The 21,193-nt window shown below is 41.2% G+C and overlaps 1 protein-coding gene and 1 non-coding gene across 5 annotated transcripts in view; both read left to right on the plus strand.

Annotated features, from left to right (window-relative positions):
• The first annotated feature begins 80 nt into the window (after nt 1-80).
• Nucleotides 81-21,193, plus strand: part of LOC124097103 (protein CutA homolog) — a 43,529-nt gene continuing 22,416 nt past the window's right edge. For 3 of the 4 annotated variants that reach the window (XM_058581659.1, XM_058581660.1, XM_046451266.2), the window contains exons 1-5: nt 81-4,889; nt 8,750-8,898; nt 13,026-13,085; nt 14,828-14,873; nt 15,778-15,827. In XM_058581659.1, the coding sequence (XP_058437642.1) occupies nt 4,821-4,889; nt 8,750-8,898; nt 13,026-13,085; nt 14,828-14,873; nt 15,778-15,827 (374 nt within the window). In that variant the 5' untranslated portion in view covers nt 81-4,820. The remainder of the gene's footprint in view (nt 4,890-8,749; nt 8,899-13,025; nt 13,086-14,827; nt 14,874-15,777; nt 15,828-21,193) is intronic. The other variant, XM_046451265.2, reaches the window with a different exon arrangement.
• Nucleotides 17,695-17,767, plus strand: Trnat-agu (transfer RNA threonine (anticodon AGU)). The gene has a single exon. It is a non-coding gene; the product is annotated as a tRNA-Thr (tRNA).

The raw sequence follows: 21,193 nt of genomic DNA on the forward strand, positions 1-21,193 counted from the left end.
GCCTCGCGAGATGAGTTGAACGCAGGCTCCTTTTCGGTCTGCCAAGTCTCGCGAGACTCCTGGAACGTCTCAGGTTGCCAGTGATCTAGGGCCTCGGTCTGACGTCACGAGGAACTGTGCTCAGTTACTCCTCCTGCTTTTCCCAGCAGCTTGGTGAACTGGCGGAGTGGAAGCCTCGTAGGATGCCCAGCCAGCGGAGCCGAGAGGATGAGGGCCTGTCGGCAGTCAGACGGCCTGGAAATGGCCTCCCCGCCTCCAGACCAGACCTTTGGCACTGGAAAGAGCCGCCTTTGTGGAGGCCTCTCGGCTTTGGGCCTTGGGGGAACTTAGATCCTGGGCCACACGCCTGTCCAGAAGAGGCAGAGGGTTCTGCCTCGGAAGGCAAGATGAAAATTCTCGAGAAGCTGGACGAAGGCGTGAGTAATACGATCTTGGGGCGCCTTTTTGGTGTCGACGAGTCAATAGTACTCGTGATGGAGAAAAACACGAGGGCTGTTTGGGCCGGCATGGAGAGTGTTTTGCCCGACTGCTCCAAGATTCCCGTGAGGTAGACCCCAAGAAGATGGAGACCTCGGTAGCCTTTTGAGTGGAGGGGCAGAGCACAGAAGGCGGCCTCTTGACTGCAACGGCCTCTGCACCCAGGCCAAACACATCTGTATTGCATGTGGTGGGAACCAGTGGTCAGGGCGGTTCAGATATGTTTCCTGCGAGCCAGGAATGGTTTGAGAAGTTTATAAATAAATACTGTGAAATATAAAGTTGATGAGGAAGGAAGAACCGTTAAATCCTGAGTTGGCACCCAAACAGTGCAAGCAATTGGAGCGACTCATCAGAGAGAGAAGCAGTGTGCCTCAGCAGGTCCTGAATACCAAGGAGATGAGCCTAGTTTGGAAACGCATGCTTTCCCATACTTTTAAGGAAATAGACAAAAATCTGGAAAGCTTAGAGGAAACTTAAGGACAGCATTTCCTTCATTTTGTGTGTCAATGTCTCCCGTGACAAAATGATGAATACATTGCTGCTTCACAAAGACCTTAATCCCACTTTTCTTTTGGAAAAAAGATTTTTTACAATACCCTCTTTTTGGATTGGTTTTTATAATTAGATTATCCATGAAACTAAGGTGTGTTTAACAGAAAAAAAAAAAAGCACAAAAAACTTGAATTCAGAGTGTTGCCAGTTGTGGAAAAAAGTCCTGGTTACCCTGACTCATTATTTGCTCATTATTTGATGTTATTGGGTTTCTTTCCTTGGAAGACACTAGCTTTCTCCAGCCCTTGAACCATGGTATAACTGAGGTATTACATCAACCATATGTTTGAACACCTTGCTGACTGCATTGACAAAAAGCTTACTTTAAAAGAAACATGACAACAATGCCACATTTCTGAAGTAGTGGTAAAAGAAGTGATGAATGATATAAAACCAGCCGTCTTTAATAAGGCTTAGTGGAAAGATTGGAAGGATGTTCTTTGAACGCGTATGCATGTTTCCCCAGAGTTAATGAAGAAGTTGAAAAAAAATCCGTCTGCATCAATATAAACGAAAGTGAAAATAATGAATTACTAAAGTTCCAATCTTTGGGAATAATTTAGAGTCTATATCCATAGATGATGAAGACCAGTCCCCAACTAGAGGTAAAGATGAATCTAAAGAAATTGCTGTCTTAAACGATGCCTCAGATTTCATTGATTCTGCAGTTGATACAGATCCTTTCTTGGATTGAAGTTTGACATTTAAAAAAGATTTCAGAGCTGGTTGCGGTTGCGCATGTCTGTAATCCCAGCAGCTGGGGAGGTTGAGGCAAGAGGATTGTGAGTTCAAAGCCAGCTCCAGCAAAAGCGAAGCACTAAACAACTCAGTGAGACCCTGTCTCTAAATAAAATACAGAAAAGGGCTGGGGATATGGCTCAGTGGTCCAGTGCCCTGAGTTAATCCTAGTGCAATCCCCCAAAAAAGATTACAGTAAATTGCTGTATGTCTATAGAGAGGTGCAAAAGAAACTTAAAGGAACTGAAGGAAGAAATAAACAATAAAGGAAGTGATAAGGGAGAAATAAACGAAGTAAATGATAGGGATGGGTGTAGTATCTGTGTTGCAGGGGAAGTCTGAGTCTTAAAGTCAGCCTGAATCAATTCCATAGGGAGGAGGAGAAGGAAAGAGAAAAGGTATAGAATAAAAAGCTTCCTGGCAGTGGCACTAAGACTTGATAATAGCTGAAAAAACTGTCAAAGCCATAATTGGAGTTCTAAAATCTAACCTTGGAATTGAATTTGGAATGAGTAGAGATGTCTGAGTTGAAGGACAGAGCGGATCCAGAGGTTGCTTCTTCCAAATAACACTTCATCTTATTATCATTCTCTCATTACCTCAACATCACCTTCATCACTACCATCATCTTTGTAATCACCAGACACATCTGTAACACTTAGTCATTCAACAGATATTGAGTGGAAATTCTGTATAGTCCTGTTCTAAACTTGGGAAATCAACTCAGGAAATATCTGAGGATCTGAGGTAAATGGTCATTAACAGTACCCATTCTTATGGATGATTGGTATGAGAGATCATGGCCCCAGTTTATTTTAGAGGGCTTAAAATACAAAGGTTTTCTTAGGACCATTCAGCCTCTAACCATATATGTTAAATTTTTCAGTTACAAACAGGTGTTGGTGGTTGACATGAGACTGTTTCTTTTTGAAATGGTGACATGATCATACATTTTATAAAGCACTCAACATTAATCTGTTAATCCTCACTCCAGACATATGAAGGAAGTTATTAGCCCTGCATTTATCAAAAACCTCCCTTCAAACCCAGAGAGGTTAAGAAACTTGCTGGAGTCTGCACAGCTAATGTAAACAACAGGATTAGGATTACAAATGATTAACTACTTTGTCAGACATTTTCATAAGTCTATCACGCCTTTAAGAATTTGTAGTTGTTTGATCCTCAGCACCACATAAAAATAAGATAAATAAAGGTATTAATATTTTAAAAAAATAAAAGAATTTGTAGTCTTAGCCAGGCATAGTGGCGCATACCTGTAATCCCAGTGGCTCAGTTTGGGAGGCTGAGACAGGAGGATCTCAAGTTCAAAGCCAGCCTCAGCAAGTTAGCAAGACCCTGTCTCAAAAAATAAAGAGAGTGGCTGGGGTTGTGGCTCAGCAGTAGAGCGCTCGCTTCGCACATGCGAGACCCTGGGTTCGATCCTCAGCACCACATAAAAATAAATAAGTGAAATAAAGGTATTGTGACCAACTACAACTAACAAAAAAAAAATAAATAAAAATAAAAATAAATAAATAAAAAGAGCTGGGCATGTGGCTCAGTGGTAAGTGCTCCTGGGTTAAATTCCCAGTAGCCCCAGAAAAGGAAATTGTAGTCTCAACAAGTGAGACAAATGAACAGGTGATGAGAATAAACAGGGAAGCTATGAACTGCAAATCTGCAAATAAGATTTTGTTGTTTTCCTTCCATTTTGAAAATTTTTTCAATTGTTTTTCAGTATTTCCTGTTTTGTGTAAGAAACTATTTACATACAATAGAATTCACCTGTTGAAGTGTCCAGTTGAATTTTTTTCATACCTGTGTAACTGCCAACAGAACAATTAAGATGTAAAATGGTTCCCTGAAACAGTTTACCTGTGCACTAAAGCTTTTCCTCTGTGCTAACTTGCCATCATTTTAAAATTGGGATATTTCACATTGAAAAGCTGCAAAGAGAAAATAGCATATGAAAAGGTGTATAGTAAAGTGTTAGAGTCTGTAAACAAGTCAAAATAACACCTGGCATTTAGCCAGGGGAATGTTAGAGTTGGTAAACAAGTCTGGCTGGTGCCTGGCAAAATGCCAGAGGGAGTGGTTTGAGAAGTAACAAAAGCGAGCCATTAAGTGTGGAGATTCCTTATTGGTTGACTGATGTATCTAGTTTATGCTAATTAGATAAGCTGTGTGGAATGTATAAATACTGCTCCTGTCCTGCAATAAATGGCTCCTACTCCTGCTGTATCAACGTACACAAGTTGTTCGTCACCCCCCCGGTTATTTTGCTGCAGCTGGACTGCGGCAGTAAAGGACATAAATATGAAGGCATTATAATAAAAAGGCATATTAAAAATTTGGAAACTGTAGTAGCAGTGGACTCTGCATTCCTAAGGGACAACAGTCAGCCTTTGGCTTGCTGGTTTTATGTGCCGCTCTCCAAAACAAGCGCAGTGTGTCGTCTTTAGAAGAGGACTGAGATTAACTGAGAAAGGCTCCCAGGGCAGTTGGCCTGGGAAAAGGAATGAGTTTATTAGGAAGTGAAGAAGTGGGCAAGAGTATTCTAAGCCAAAGAGAATTAGGGGAAATCCTTGGAGGAGGGGGCAATATGGGGGCCACATTGTGTAAGGGTTACATTCTGTGCTTCCCTTGTTTATAGGTAGTTTGAAGCTCTTTAGAGAAGAGTTTTGTGTATGTGTTTTAGTGTTTGTGTGCTGTGGTTTCTGAAAGTTTATGTCTTTGTATGTTTCTGGGGACATGCCTTTTTGTTTGTTGGAATGGAAAGAGAAAATAGCACATATTTTTGCAAGAGTTATAGGTCTGAGTGCTTAGGTTGTAAGTTTCAGGGGAGAGGTGTGCCCAGTGAAAATAACCTCCCTTTCCCAGATTCCTACAGTGTCTTTGGCCAGCCTGGCTGGGGCGGGGCGGGCAGTGTGCAGACCAGAGGCTTTGTGGGGAAAGGGCAGATAAGGCCCTCAGTGCCCGCCCACCAGCCGGCACCCGGCCTGAGACTGTAATTCACTGCCACTGCCTTGTGCTAAATTACCAACAAAGCCATGGACAGGCTGGGATCACGGTGCCCTCTGCCAGGCTACTCGCGGCCCTCTGTCCTCATATGCTTTCTGGTGAGTCCTTAGTCTACAGGGTGAAACCCCCTCATCCTTAAACCTTCAGCTTGGGGACGGAAGGAGAAGGATGGAGGAGAAGAAGGCATATTTCTCTTGACTGGTCCTGGGGTTTTAGTTGGGAGCAGGTAGGTAAGACCCTTTGGAGGTAGTGGGGTGGTTCTCAAGGTTACCACCATACCTTTACTCCTGACTTCTAGGGACAGGTGAGTGTGCTGTTTCTTTGCTAGAGTGGGGGAGGGCAACGGGTATCTGCTGATAAAGTCCCACTTAAGTGTTTCATGATAGATTCTTTCCTTTTCCTATTGTATAATACACTAATTTTCTGGGACTGTGTTTTCTCATCTGAAATGTCTTAAAATTGATGTTGGAAGTGAGAATGGGGAAAAAGCCTAGGAGAGGGTTAGAAGCCCTGGGTTCTAGCCCAGCTTACCCCTTACTTTTGGGAGTGATTGCTCCCATTCACTGATCATTATTTCCTTATCTGTTAAAATTGGCACAAATCAGTGGCTCTTAACTTTCGGGGACTGTAAATCTTATTGAATTGTTTTTTTGAAAGCTCTGGATTTGTACTCCAGGAAAATGTATAGATAAACTCAATATTGCATTTGACTTCAGGGTATTTACAGATTCCTTGGATTACAGGTTTAGTGCCACTGGCTTTGGTGATTAGTGAGGCCCCTTCTGCCTGTCACAGGCTGTAAAGTCAACCATAGCCTCTGAAAGGCTGTGTACATATTCTAGGACAAAAAAAAGGAGAAAGGTTGAATACAATAGGAAATTACTGAAAGGATACATAAAATATTTTACAAGAATGTTAAATTAGATAAGATATATTTAAAAAGACATCAATATGAAAAGGTATATAGTAAAGGACATAAATATGAAGGCTTTATAATAAAAAGGCTTTTGTTTAAAATTTATGGTGACTCTTTTCCCATGATAGTAACTGTTTCTGTTAGGGAATGTTGTGATATGTATATTTTCCACTGGTTTCACACTCATAACATGTTACTTTTTAAAATATTATAGTCCACTTTGGGGTCCAAATGACCTTTCTTACTTCTGATATTTAACTGATGTGGCCCATAAACATTTCTCAGGCATATAGTCTGTTCCCAGATAGTAATGTGGTAGGAATACAGGAAGGAATGAGAATGAAGACTTCCTATCCAATGGGAGAGGCATAGAAACAACTCTGTATTTCATTGTATTCTGTGAATGGCACAACAGAAGGAGGTTTAGCAGCAGCCTTGTCTCCACCCACTAGATGACAATGGTACCTCTTCCCTAGTCATGACAGTCAGAATTGTCTCTAAGCATTGCCAGATGTACACAGAGGGGCAAAATCTCCCTGAGTTGAGAATCACTGGATAACACAAAGCTTCAAGGATGCCCTGAATCCATTCTTACTCTTGCTTATTGCAAAGCATAAAAGTCAGAATGGAAGTCAGGGGTCTTGGAGGCAAGAATTGGTCTATCACTGAGTTTCTGTATGTTCTGCCTTGGTTTTCTTATTTGTTGAGTTAAGGGTTGTCTTAGATAATACCTGAGGGCCCATTACCTCTTGGTTGGTTATTTATTTATTTGAGGGGTACTGGGGATCACCAGGAGCACTTTGCCTCCTCAGTCTTTTTTTTTTCTTTTCTGCTTCTTCTTCTTCTTCTTCTTCTTTTTTTTTTTTTTTTAAAGACAAGGTCTTCATAAGTGGCCCAGGCTGGACTTGAACTTGCAGTCCACTTGCCTAGGCCTCCCACAATGCCCGGCTGAATGCTCCTTTTCTTTAGAGTGGTGCTGGAAGCTTCTTTAGAGTCATGTAGCTGGAACACCATACAATGTTCTGAAAGCACTGCTCACAGTGGGTGACCCAGAAGCCTTGCCTTCTTCACAAGGCTATTTAGTCTTAGCAACAGCATTTCACTTGTGTGCTACTAAGTCACTAATCCACAAGTATTTATTGAGAACCTGCTGTGTGCCAGGAACTGAGGTGGGGAGAATGGTGAACTAAACACAGCCCTTCCTTTATTGAGTTAGTGATTACAAATTGCTTTTCCTATCTTGTTTGAACCCCTATCAACTCTTGAGTTAGGCAGCATGAATGTCATAATCTCCAGTTTTTACATCAGGATTATAGAAGGAAGAGGAAGAAACTTGGCAGTCCACAGACAGCTATCTGTACTGGCACTAGGATTTAAATCCTGCCCTCTAGTCCTTCTATTTTTTCCCCGCTATGGTCCAATTGAGTTGTCAAAAAGAAATAACAGTAAAAGCTTCCTTGAAAAGCCTGGTTCTTTTTTTCTTGCATGGTTTCTGGTTTGGTTCAAAGAGCTAATATGAGACTGAGGCACTGTGGAGATAGTGGGAGGGAATGAAAAACCCAACCCAAAAGGCCTGAGGTCAAACTGCAGCTAAAGATACAAAACCACTACTCAGGCCCTGCCAACAAGTAGGAGCTAGGACAGAGGCAATAATGTAAAATGAGAAGGGAGGACAGAGGTTCATTTGAGCAAAGCCAGATCCCTGGCCTAGGAGGCAGGAGAAGCAGTTCTTGTTCAGCCTTGCTGAGTCCCTGCCTGACTCCTTGCAAGTTGCCTCTGTCCCTGTTAATAGCTCCATTATGTCCACCAAACGGAGAATCCTGGAATAGAAGGGATCTCCAGTTCTTTTTATTCCCCCCGATTTTGGATGTTTGTCATTAAAATAAAAAGAAGTTATATCTTGAATGCCTTTTCCTCTCACATGGTCAGTGCCACCTTAGTCCAGGATTTTTTTATAGGATTTTTTTTTAATATTTATTTTTTTAGTTGTAGTTGGATATAATTCCTTTATTCCATTCATTTATTTTTATGTGGTGCTGAGGATCGAACCCAGGGCCCCTGTGCATGCTAGGCGAGCGCTCTACCGCTGAGCCACAATCCCAACCCCAGTTCAGGATCTTAATGTCTTTTTCTTGGGTTACTAAAATGGCTAAGTAGCCTGCCTTCTGATAATTCCCCATTCCCAGCCCTTTTGTAACGCTACTTGGCTTGGCCATATTGTTATTGTCTTACTTAAAAAACCTCTAAAAGCACTCAGTCACCTGAGTGCAAACCCCCAACTCTGGGGCCTGACCCTTTTCTGTATAATTCTAGGCAACCTCATTTTCTCTGATCTACTCTTACTATCCCATGCAAATCTAGTACAGACTGGATATTTCATATGTCCCTTGTACCTCTTGAGTTTGTACATATTATCATTTGCTTAGAGCACCCTCTTATAATCCTACTTATTTCAGATCCAACTCAGATGACATCTTCTTTTCAGTCCTACCTCATTCCTTCTCTTCAAAGCTTTTTCCTGCTCCTTCTAGCATAGCTTTCCTCTTGGTCCTCCCAGCACAGCAGCCCAGGTTACATTGTTTCAGAATTGATCTGTTCACAAGCCTACCTTTTGCACTAGATTGTCTGACATTCCCTAATGCATATACAAATGAACGCAGGTGAAATTACTCCTTGAAAATCAATAGATTTAAGAGTTTATCATAATAATCTTCTCATAATGATGGCAGTTCGGTGGATGCCAGTTAGTATCACCAGCAATAGCAGTTTTGCACAATAAAAAAGGATTTGAAGTCATCCAGGCTTGAGTCCAAATCCTGGCTTCACCAATTAAAGCTATATGATTTTGAAAAAGTTTTTTGAATTATAAGTCTCCATTTTCTTTCTCATCTAAAATATGCAGAGGAAAATATGAAAACTCAATGTAGATTTCAGGGGTTATTTTATAGATGGGGTTGGGGGATGAAAAAATGATATCAGCCTTGGTTCTAGTCTGCTGGAGTTGGGAGTCATTGACCTGTGCTTTTCTTTTCCACTGTGTAGATCCTGGCAACTTCTTTTCTGATGTACCCCATGCTCAGGACCCTTAGCCTACAGCTTCACTCAGCCATCACCGGCAGCTATATCTCTGGCACACACTCCATCGTCTTTGTCAACTGTCCCAACGAGCAAATTGCTAGAGACATTGCCAGGTATAGTGCAGGGGCTAAGGTGCTGCCCCAGAAGACTTGGGAAGCTCTAAGAAGCTCCAGAGGGACTAATTTGGGCCCTTCTCTTGCTTCTCACAAACCTGCCTGTCCAATGAACTCTATAGCTGTCTGCTTGGGGTGATACAAGGAGCATGGCCAAATGATCCCCTGACTGATGCTGCTGCAGGGCCTAAAAGTGTCAAGTGGTGCAGGAGGGCATAAAAGGGATCCGAGGCCCAGAGAGAGGTGGTTTGTTGAAGGCGTAAGAAAGTTGTGGAACCCTGCAGGTTTGTAATCTAAGTCTCCAAATTGATGACCCACCTCTCTTTGTTCATATATAAGGAGGAGGAGGTCATTTCAAGTATTTGGCTGTTTTCTAGAAGCAGCTGTGACATACTAGAAAGAACACTGGACTAGGCCAGGGTTTCAATGTGAATATGCCATTTACTATGTACGTGATCTTGGCCGAGCTGTGTCTCTTCTTCCACTTCCTCCTTTTCCTCCTCTTCTTTTTTTTTGGCAGTGCTAGGCATCAAACCCAGGTCCTTGAGCATGGTAGGCAGGTATGTACAGCCAAGTCATATCTGATTCCCTTCTTGAAGCATCAGTTTTCTAAATTATAAAACGGCATTATGCCATCTACCTCACAGGGTGGTGGTGAAGATTAAATGAGATGAAATATAAACAGTGCATACCCCAGTAAATATAGTAGGTTCTCAGAAAATGTTTATTATATCTGAATTTTCCCCCTTCTGTTTATAGAGACAGGTTAAAGAGAGTTAGTGAGGCTGAGAAGTAATGGCCGTGGCTCTGTGTTCCTTTTCTTCTTGCTTTACAACTCAGCCTTCTTGAAGTTAATAGTAGACTAAAACTAGTCCAGTGTCACAGTAACAATCAAATGCCTATAGGCAGCCAGGCACGGTGACACATGCCTGTAATTCTAGCGGCTTGGGAGGCTGAGGCAAGAGGATCATGAGTTCAAAGCCAGCCTCAGCAATTTAACAAGGCCCTAAGCAACTCATTGTGATCCCATTTCTAAGTAAAATGCAAAAATGGGTTGGGGATGTGGCTCAATGGTTAAGTGCCCTGAGTTCAATCCTTGGTACCAAAAAAAAAAAGAAAGAAAGAAAGAAAATGCCTGTAATCAGGTAAATGAGAAGTGGGCTGGTGTATAATGATGGTGCTTCCTAGGCTTTGGGAGGAAAGAGCAATGGAACTGTGTTGACCTGAGAAGCGTATTTCATGACTCAAGGGAGCAGCTGCTGCTCAGCTCTAGCATGGCTAAATTTGACCTGCAGGCCCAATATTGGAAGATTCACTTTTTTCTTTTTGCTAGAAGCTAGATAATCTGTATTGTTTGGGGTGTGAAATACATTCTATATTAAATATTGGTTAATAAAGCCAAGATTTTTTTTTGGGGGGGGTACCCAAGATTGAACTCAGGGGCACTTGACCACTGAGCCACATCCCCAGCCCTATTTTGTATTTTATTTAGAGACAGGGGCTCACTGAGTTGCTGAGGCTGGCTTTGAAACTTGCAATCATCTTATCTCAGCTTCCTGAGCTGCTGGGATTACAGGCGTGTGCCACTGCGCCTGGCCAATGTCAAGATTTTTTAAAATGTCATGGGACCAACATGTATCTGTTCTTTGAGCCACTACCCTGTGTGACCTCTGCACTTCTCCCTCTGCTTCCTAAATCCTGAGCTCCCCATGTGTGGCTCTCTACTGGTCTTGAGGGTTTGTGTGTCTGTTTTAAAATTGAATTCAGTCAGCCTCTCTTCTTCCCTACTCTCTTTTATAATGCTCTAGGGGCTTAAAAAAAAATATATATATATATTATATATATTTTAGTTGTAGTTTGACATAGGACTTTTATTTTATTTATTTATTTATTTTAAGTGGTGCTGAGGATCGAACCCAGGGCCTCACACATGCTAGGCGAGCGCTCTACCACTGAGCCACAGACCCAGCCGTTTAGGGACTTTTTGTATAAAAACCCTCCATATTCTATAATCTCTTACCTAAAGACAGGTTGTTATTATCAGTTGCTGAGGAGTTCATATTTGGGAAAGGGCTTCTGAGGCAATGTGATCATCTTCCATGGGTGTGTAACTTGCTCCTTGCATTTGCTTAACACCTGGAGAACCAACGAAATGTAATTTCGCAGTGAGTGGTTGAGTGAACAAGGCTCACAGCAGTTGCTTGAACAAGTTTGTGTGACAGGTCTCTTCTTACAGTTGATAATTTTCCAAGAGAGTAACAGTGGTGATAATGTCACATGAATATGGAGCCTTAAATAGAATACTCTTCAGCTTGGGACTCAAGGAAAAAAAAAAAGAGGTCATTTCTCTTGGTAACGGCTGAGGGAAAGAGGAATCAGCGAGCAGGGCTCAGATAAGGTTTGTTTGGCTCGGTCCAAGCACATCAGAGAACAGAGGTGAGGTTCCTTTGGTTTCCTTTAAAAAAGAAAGAAAGATGAAAAGGTCCTATATTTGCCAAAACATGATGCTTTTTTTTTTCTTTTTGCTTTTGCTTGGAATTGTATTAGTTTTGTGTGGTCACATGGGTATTTATAGTCAGAAGCACTTAGTGTCTCAGCTAGATTATCTTTGGTGGTTAAAGGTAGATGTAGCATAATAAAAGAAATTATTGGGAATAGGAAAGGTTGAAAACCACTGGCCAAACCAGTCTTGTTGTATAGCAGGTCAGGTTGCTTATTTCGCCAAAGCAGGAGAGGGACAGAAAGAAAGAACTTACTTAAGGTCCCATAGCTATCTTATAGCAGGGCTGGAAATGGAATTCGGATCTTCTTTAGGTCCAATGTTAATTACTGCCCAGACCCCAGACAGACTGGGCCTCTCTTTAAAACTTCCTTCCCATAGCTGCTTTCTTACTTCTCACCCAGAAAAGTACATAGAAACAGCTCTGTCTTCAGAGGTTCTATGCATGCTGTTTATGGACTGTTCTGAAGGGAGGTGATGAAGTGATGTCTGAGTCTGTTTTCTGTGGCAGTAACTGAATACCACAAGCTGGGTCATTTATAAACAATAAAGGTTTATCTAGATTATGGTCCTGGAGGCTAGGAACTCCAAGAGTATGGTGCTGATATCTAGTGAGGGCCTACTTCCTGCTTTATAATATGGCAGAGAACATCACATGGTGATACAGAGCAAGTATGCTAGGTTGGTCTCTCTCCCTTTTCTTATAATGGCACCTATGCCCTCATGGTGGTGCCATCCTCATGACCTCAGGTAATCCTAATCACCCAAAAGCCCCACCTCCAAATCCACTAACATGATTTAGGGAATTCTGGGGACACACTGAAACCATAACTTCTGCCTCTAGCCCCCAATATCCATGTCCTCACATGCAAAATACAATAAACCCCCAAAACTGGTTCCAAAAATAATATAAAAGTCCAAAGTGCATTTTCTTATCTGAATCAGATTTGGGTGAGACTGAAAGCATGCCTGAGGCAAATTTAATCTACTGTGGCCTGAAAAATCAAAGGAGCTACACACTTCTACAGCGCAGTGGTGAAACAGGCCATAGGACAGATGTTCCCATTCTAAATAGAAGAGTCAGGCAAAAAGAAAGGAGTCACCAGCTCCATGGAGGTCCAAAACCCAACAGGATGAACAGCATTAAATCTGAAGGCCCTAGAACCATCTTCCATAATTGCATGTTCACGTTCCTGGATATATTGGGACAGGGGTTATGCCCCCGAGGCCTTGTGCAGCCCAGCCTCCACCTCAGTACAGCTTCAGCTCACTTGGGTAAGCTGATAGCTCTTACTTGCCCACCATATAGCTCTATAATCCCGGGTCTCTGTGGCAGTCCAACCCCTGTGGCTCTACTAGACATTGCCCTAGTGGATCCTGCAGCAGCTTCAGCCCCACATTTCCACGCTGCTATTAATTCCCAAGAGCCTCACAAATACTGTTAACAGGATAAAATTTCTAACACATGAAATCTGGGGACTAAACTAAAGCAGGGGAGGGACATCCTAAATTATTTTCTACTTAGATTTAGATTTCCAAGGTAATTCCCAAGAACCCCTGTTCACATCCTTTCTCTTTAGATCCTGGGACTTGCTCTAGTGACCGCTACCTTTTCTCTTTGCTTTAGGGGCATACTGGATAAGAAACTGGCTGCCTCTGTGAACATCTTGCCCAAGACATCTTCACTGTGAGTTTTGCTATGGCTAATAAAGGGGAATTGGGAGTCTTAGGGTCAGGTCCTGGCTAGTGGAAAGAGCACTAAACTAATGGGAATTACCAAAGAATAACTCAAAGGTATTAAATTAGTCAGTGGTTCACAGTTGACTTATATTCAGAGGAGATCAATCAAGTAGTTTATCTCATCCAAGGAAAGCAAAAATATGCTGTTTATAGAGAGAGAAGGAAAAAGTAATGTTACTCTGTTATTGTTCACATCATCTATAGCAGTGGCTCCCAAATTTGGCTGTAATGTCAATTCCCTGAACTCCAGCCTAGATCTGTTCAGTTAGTGGGTGGGCCCAGGCCTTTGAATCTTTAAAAAGCAGAACAAGGGTTAGGGAGGTAGATCAGTAGTAGAGCATTTGCCTACATGTGCAAGGCCCTAGGTTCAATTCTAAGCATTAAAAAAAAAAAAAAAAATGTTATAGGCGATTCACTATTCATCCAGTCTGGAAATGAGTGTTTTGTAACCAGAATAGAATATCAGCTTAGAATTCTTATATTTACCAAAGCTGTGACAGGAAAGGGCCCATGGCCTAGGTCATCTTAGATTTACCCTGGGTCAATGTACATCTCAGGCTAAATCTCTCCCTTTTCCCATGATGCTGTTCTTTTTTTAATATTTATTTTTTTAGGTGTATATGGACACAACACAATGCCTTTATTTTTATGTGGTGCTGAGGATCGAACCCAGGTCCCGCCCGTGCTAGGTGAGCGCTCTACCGCTGAGCCACAATCCCAGCCCTATGATGCTGTTCTTAAACTCTTTTCTTCTTCTCTTTCTTCTTCTTCTTCTTTTTTTGTACCAGGGATTGAATCCACTAAGCCACATCTCCAGCCCTTTTTTATATTTTATATGGAGACAGGGTCTCTATATAAGGGAGGTGATGAAGTGATTTCTGAGTCTCACTAAATTGCTGAGGCTGATTTTGAACTCACAATCCTCCTGCCTCAGCTCCCAAGCTGCTGGGATTACAGGCATGTGCCACTGTACCCAGCTCTTACACTCTGTTCTGAATATCATCACTGATTTTATTTTTCATTTCTAGAAGTGTGTGTATCTTACAAGGTTTAATTCTCCTGAAGCCTTCTGAATTTTTTCATTCATCCATTCATGGGCACTCAGCTTTGAAAGTCAGTGATCATAGCAACACTAGTCAAAGGGTCAGGGAGGGGACTGGAAGCCATGAATATAGGATAAACATAGAAAGAACCGGAGATGAACTTGGAGGAGAAAAGATATAGAAGTATCTACAGAATTGTCCTGGGGTGGTTCCTCATGTAGCCAGTTGAGGAAAACAATGAGGTGGCAGATGTCAACATGTGTCAAGAAAAAACATTTCTGGCTGGGGTATAGCTCAGTGGTAGAGAGCTTGCCCGCATGCCTGAAGCCCTGGGTTTGATCCCTAGGACTGCATTTAAAAAAGAAAAAAAAAAAGTCTCATGTGAAAACATTTAAGTTTGAGGGACTTCTTCAAGAGATGGTGAACCTCCCACCTCCAGGAATGTTCTGGAAGATGCTAGATGCATGTGTTAGAATGATGGAACTAGATGATTTGTGGGGCTTTGACTAACTCTAGACTTCTTGATATGGACTTAGAAAGATTTTAGCTTCCTTCTTAGTAAGTCACCTATTCTGGCCAGGTTTGACATTTAATTCGCTGGGCTCCTTTTATGAGCTTCACAATTTGGTTTTGCTTTCTTTTCTAGTTTTTTTTGGAAGGGAGAAATAGAAGAAGCCACTGAGGTCTTATTGGTAAGTAAGGATAGGAGCAGAGGTGGTCTGGGTAAGGGAATGAGTAAGTCTAAGACCTTTTCCCAGGTTCCAATGAAAATTAACATAAATCAATTGACTGAAGGTCTTGCTCACTTCAGATGCATGAGGTTCATTTGTGAGCTCCTGACATGACCTGGTGCTGGGAGCCATTAGCCAAGTAGGTATGACAATTTCCTTGCCAGCATACCCCATGTTGCAGTGACATTGAATGTAGGTGACCTTGCTCAAGGACCAAGGCGGATTAGGGCGTTCCCGGTTTAGGTTCCAGGTTTAAGGTTTAAGATTATTCCTGCTGGGAATAGGGCGTATCCTGCTGCCTGAGTTCCCCTTGAGTTCTCACGGGATTCCCCCTTACGGGCCACCAAATGCTGCAGTCTGGCTGGGCACACAATCACGAGCCACCACACAGCTTGTAGATTCAAACAGCAACTCTTTATTCCCGAACTCACACCAGCCGTCTACAATCACGTTCTGGGGAAATCCACGTTCTCTGCCCAAATCCACGTTCTCTGCCCAAATCCACGTTCTCTGCCCAAATCCACCTCCACTGGGCTTCTATCTCCAAAATATACTGTCTGAATCCCGTGAGAACTCAAGGGGAACTCAGGCAGCAGGATACGCCCTATTCCCAGCAGGAATAATCTTAAACCTTAAACCTGGAACCTAAACCGGGAACGCCCTAATCCGCCTTGGTCCTTGAGCAAGGTCACCTACATTCAATGTCACTGCAACATGGGGTACGCTGGCAAGGAAATTGTCATACCTACTTGGCTAATGGCTCCCAGCAACCTGGTGACCTGGGAGGAATGCAAACTGCTAAATGGCTAGGTGAATGAGCAGGGCAAAGCTGGGGCTCAGTAGTGTTTTTTTTCTTCCTTTACAGTTAATAAAGACAAAAACTTCCAAGGTCCTCATGCTGTCTGGCTTTATCAGGTAAGTCTAGCATTTCTTCACTCATTCTCACGACAGACAGGCAAATTCTTCTTCTGGGGACCAAATGAGTGAGCTTCAGAAGCAGGAAATCTGCAACCTAGCCATCAACTTCCCATATAACTCTGAGCAAGTCCCTGTCTCTTTCTGAATTATAGATTTTCTATAAAATAGGGAGCTAGAATGAGATAGTTTAAATCAGTGGATCTCAAAATATTGGTCTCAGAACCTTCACACTTTTAAAAGTTACTTAGACCAAAAAGAGCTTTGTTGTGGGTTAATAAAAAAAAAAATTAACTGTTTTGAGAGCATCATTTTACAAACTAATTTCTGTCTCCAGGGTCCATTCATTTCCCTAATAATCATATATACACATGCCTATCTCCCTTCCCCCTCTGAGAAAAGGTTTAGAAGCTTCCACTTCTAAATTTCAGACATGGTGTATGATTTTCATGTTTCGGAATGTTAATAAATTTTGTGTCTGTTCTCTTAAAAAATTAAAGTTAACTGTTTTAAACATTAAAGCTGAGCAATTTTTAAAATGTTTTAGGTCATTAAAAATAACAGTAGTAAACCATTATATATTAACACAAATAGTGCTATTTATTTTAGTGTTAGAGTTGGAACCCAGGGTCTCCTTCATGCTAGGCAAGCACTCTACCACTGAACTTCACCCCCATCCCAGTCCTATACATGCATTTTTATAGAAAGCAATCATAGTTTCCAAAGCCAAAAACTAGTGGGAAAAATAAAAGAACTGAAGATGAACTTGGAGGAGAAAAGATATAGAAGTGTCTACAGAATTGTCCTGGGGTGGTTCCTCATGTAGCCAGTTGGGGAAAACAATGAGGTGGCAGATGTCAACATGTGTCAAGAAAAAACATTTCTGGCTGGGGTGTAGCTCAGTGGTAGAGAGCTTGCCTGCATGCCTGAGGACCTGGGTTTGATCCCTAGGATTGCATTTAAAAAAGAAAAAAAAGTCTCATGTGAAAACCTTTAACATTTTTGCAAAATCTGGTTTAGTAAGATAGCTAGATCTCCTCAAGAAACAGCTTTAAGTGGGCTGGGATTGTAGCTCAGTGGTAGAGTGCTTTCCTAGCATGTGCGAGGCCCTGGGTTTGATCCTCAGCACCACATAAAAATAAGTAAAGGTATTGTGTACAACTAAAAAATAAATATTAAAAAAAAAGGAGCACCTTTAAGTATTGGGACAATTTTAAGCTTACAGTAATGAATTCAAATTTTTCAAAATTCTAATTTTGTCTTAGAACATAATTTTATTAATGTTAATAAGTGATATAAATTGTCTTTGAGTATTGGGTTCAATTTGTTTCTATTTGAGGAAATGTCTTCCTAATACTCAAGACTTCAGAATAGTTTGTAAAAATGACAGTCAAATTACAGTTATTTAGGTTTGAAAGCAAAAATGTTATGCAAAAAAAAAAAAAAAAGAAAAGAAAAAAAGCATGTCTAGCTGGGCATGGTGGTACATGCTTAAAATCCCAGCAGCTCAGGAAACTGAGGCAGGAGGATTATAAGTTCAAAGCCAGACTTAGCAACTTCGCGATGCCCTGTCTCAAAATAAAAAATAAAAAAGGGCTGGAGATGTGGCTCAGTAGTTAAATGCCCCTGGGTTCAATCCCCAGTACCAAAAACAAACAAAAAAAAACATGTCTAGTTTAGCTTGTGACTCAGATTGTTTTCAATGACTATTGAACCTAGGTACACAACAGAAATGCCTATGTGTACTTCCCGTTTTGCCATTCAGAATATTAAAAAGACATGTATTCAAGGGTCAAAAAATAATTTAAAAAAGTAATTTTTACCACTTCAAAAATGTCTGACTTTTTAAAAATGCGGGTGTGAGGGCTGGGGTTGTGGCTCAGTGGTAGAGTGCATGCCTAGTATGCATGAGGCACTGGGTTCGATCCTCAGCACCACATAAATATAAAATAAAGATATTGTGTCAACCTAAAACTTAAAAATAAATATTTTTTTTTTAAAAATGCAGGTGTGAAGAGTACAATGATAGTGTGGTTTGGTGCCACTGCTTGATATATGTAAACATGCAGGTAGTTTTACCCATCATTGCTTTTGCACCACTGTTACAAACATTGACATAGTAAAAATATGAATGATAAATTAGTGTTATTATATAAATAGTTTTGACTTCTTAGACCCCATGGAAGAGTCTTGTAGACCCCTAGAGGTTAGTGGACCTCACTTTTAGAACCAGTGGTATAACCCTATATCATTCAAAGTGTAAGTTTTGGAATTGATATTACTGGACACTTGTTAGAAATGCAGAATCTCATGGTCACCCCAGACCTATGGAATCAAACTACATCTTAGTAATATTCCCCAGGAATTCCCATAGTCTAAACCAGTGGTATTTTTCAAACTACCACTTTAAATTTGTTTAGGATGGGAACAAAGTATGATATTATTATTGGTGTTATTTTTGAGACGGGGTCTTGCTATGTTGCCGAAGCTGGTGTTGGAACTTCTGGCTCAAGTGATCCTCCTGCCTCAACTGGTCCTACAGGTGCATGCTGTTGTACCCAGCTAGTATGGTACTGTTAAAAAGCACCCCAAATTGCCTCGAATGTGCAGCCAAAGATGTGAACCACCTATTTGGATGATAAAATTGTTTCCCTTCACTTTTTAGAGAACTAGGAATCTGTGGCTATAAGGCTATAGCTAAGTCTCAAATGTTGCTATAGAGAAGGCCCTTATGTTACCATCTCAACAGAGTTGAGGGAGTAAGACATCTTTGGTAGAAACTACACTGTCAAGAAATAACTTAATGCATCAGGGACAGCTTCAGGGTTAAGAGTGAGAACTCCAGAGCTTAACCTCCTAATGTTGAAATGTGGCTTCCCATTGGCTAGTTGTACCATAAGTACATGAAGAATATCAATACTTTTTGTGCCTCCGCTGTCTTGTCTTTGAAATGGTGATCATAGTCATGTGTTTTGGAATTAACATGTGAGGTATACATATGAAATGATGCTTTGTCATCAGCAGCTCTTACTACTAAAGTGCTTATTAAAATATGCACTTTGGCCTCTTTATGTTTATTTATAAAAGCAGTTACCTAGATGTTCATGAAAAAATTCATTATCCTCAGGAACTGGATAAAATTTATCCAACTTACTCCACATGTTTAAGCACCTACACCCATGTTGTGATTTGTTAATCATGTTATCGCATGAGAACTTTAAATTGGTTCTTTCAGCAGCAGAAAGGACATAGAGAATTATTATCCTGTTTGACAAATGGGAAACTGAAACCAAGTTCTCATGTTTCTTCAGTCGGAAAGTGAAGAGAACTTGTATTGTGTGACAAGAGCCAGGTGAAACAAACAGGAGAAAAGGGAGGGATTTCTGTGGCTTAGTGGTCAGTGAGGATCCCTTAGAAAAGGCTAGTGGTTGAGCTGGATCTTGAGGAAGAGAAAGGCTTTTTTTTAAAATTTTTTTTTTATTTTTTATTGTGGGTTGTTCAAAACATTACAAATTTCTTGACATATCATATTCCACACTTTGATTCAAGTGGGTTATGAACTCCCACCTTCACCCCATACACATATTGCAGAATCACATCAGTTACACATCCATTGATTTACATATTGCCATACTAGTGTCTGTTGTGCTCCGCTGCCTTTCCCATCCTCCACCCTCCCCCCTCCCCACCTCTCCCCTCCCCTCCCCTCCTCTCTCTCTACCCCCTCCACTGTATAACCCTGAGGGTCTCCTTCCATTACCATGCAATTTCCCTTCTCTCTCCCTTTCCCTCCCACCTCTCATCCCTGTTAAATGTTAATCTTCTTCTCCTGCTCTTCGTCCCTACTCTGATCTTAGTTACTCTCCTTATATCAAAGAAGACATTTGGCATTTGTTTTTTAGGGATTGGCTAGCTTCACTTAGCATAATCTGCTCTAATGCCATCAATTTCCCTGTAAATTCTATAATTTTGTCATTTTTTAATGCAGACTAATACTCCATTGTGTATAAATGCCACATTTTTTTTTATCCATTCGTCTATTGAAGGGCATCTAGGTTGGTTCCACAGTCTTGCTATTGTGAACTGTGCTGCTATGAACATCGATGTAGCAGTGTCCCTGTAGCATGCTCTTTTTAGGTCTTTAGGGAATAGACCAAGAAGGGGAATAGCTGGGTCAAATGGTGGCTTCATTCCCAGCTTTCCAAGAAATCTCCATACTGCTTTCCAAATTGGCTGCACCAATCTGCAGTCCCACCAGCAATGTACAAGTGTACCCTTTTCCCCACATCCTCGCCAGCACTTGTTGTTGTTTGACTTCATAATGGCTGCCAATCTTACTGGAGTGAGATGGTATCTTAGGGTGGTTTTGATTTGCATTTCTCTGTCAGCTAGAGATGTTGAGCATTTTTCATGTACTTGTTGATTGACTGTATGTCCTCCTCTGAGAAGTGTCTGTTCAGGTCCTTGGCCCATTTGTTGATTGGGTTGTTTGTTCTCTTATTGTCTAATTTTTTGAGTTCTTTGTATACTCTGGATATTAGGGCTCTATCTGAAGTGTGAGGAGTAAAGATTTGTTCCCAGGGTGTAGTCTCCCTATTTACCTCTCTTATTGTTTCTTTTGCTGAGAAAAAACTTTTTAGTTTGAGTAAGTCCCATTTGTTGATTCTAGTTATTAACTTTTGTGCTATGGGTGTCCTATTGAGGAATTTGGAGCCCGACCCCACCGAATGTAGATCGTAGCCAACTTTTTCTTCTATCAGACGGTGTGTCTCTGATTTGATATCAAGCTCCTTGATCCATTTTGAATTAACTTTTGTGCATGGCGAGAGAAAGGGATTCAGTTTCATTTTGTTGCATATGGATTTCCAGTTTTCCCAGCACCATTTGTTGAAGATGCTATCCTTCCTCCATTGCATGCTTTTAGCCCCTTTATCAAATATAAGATAGTTGTAGTTTTGTGGATTTGTTTCTGTGTCCTCTATTCTGTACCATTGGTCCACCCGCCTGTTTTGGTACCAGTACCATGCTGTTTTTGTTACTATTGCTCTGTAGTATAGTTTGAAGTCTGGTATCGCTATACCGCCTGATTCACACTTCCTGCTTAGCATTGTTTTTGCTATTCTGGGTCTTTTATTTTTCCATATGAATTTCATGATTGCTTTCTCTATTTCTACAAGAAATGCCGTTGGGATTTTGATTGGCATTGCATTAAACCTATAGAGAACTTTTGGTAATATCGCCATTTTGATGATGTTAGTTCTGCCTATCCATGAACAGGGTATATTTTTCCATCTTCTAAGATCTTCTTCTATTTCTCTCTTTAGGGTTCTGTAGTTTTCATTGTATAAGTCTTTCGCCTCTTTTGT

The sequence above is a fragment of the Marmota monax genome, unplaced genomic scaffold, assembly GCF_021218885.2.
Source record: "Marmota monax isolate L192 unplaced genomic scaffold, Marmota_monax_Labrador192_F-V1.1 WCK01_AAM20220418_F8-fsc00020, whole genome shotgun sequence".
NCBI classification, from domain to species: Eukaryota; Metazoa; Chordata; class Mammalia; order Rodentia; family Sciuridae; genus Marmota; species Marmota monax.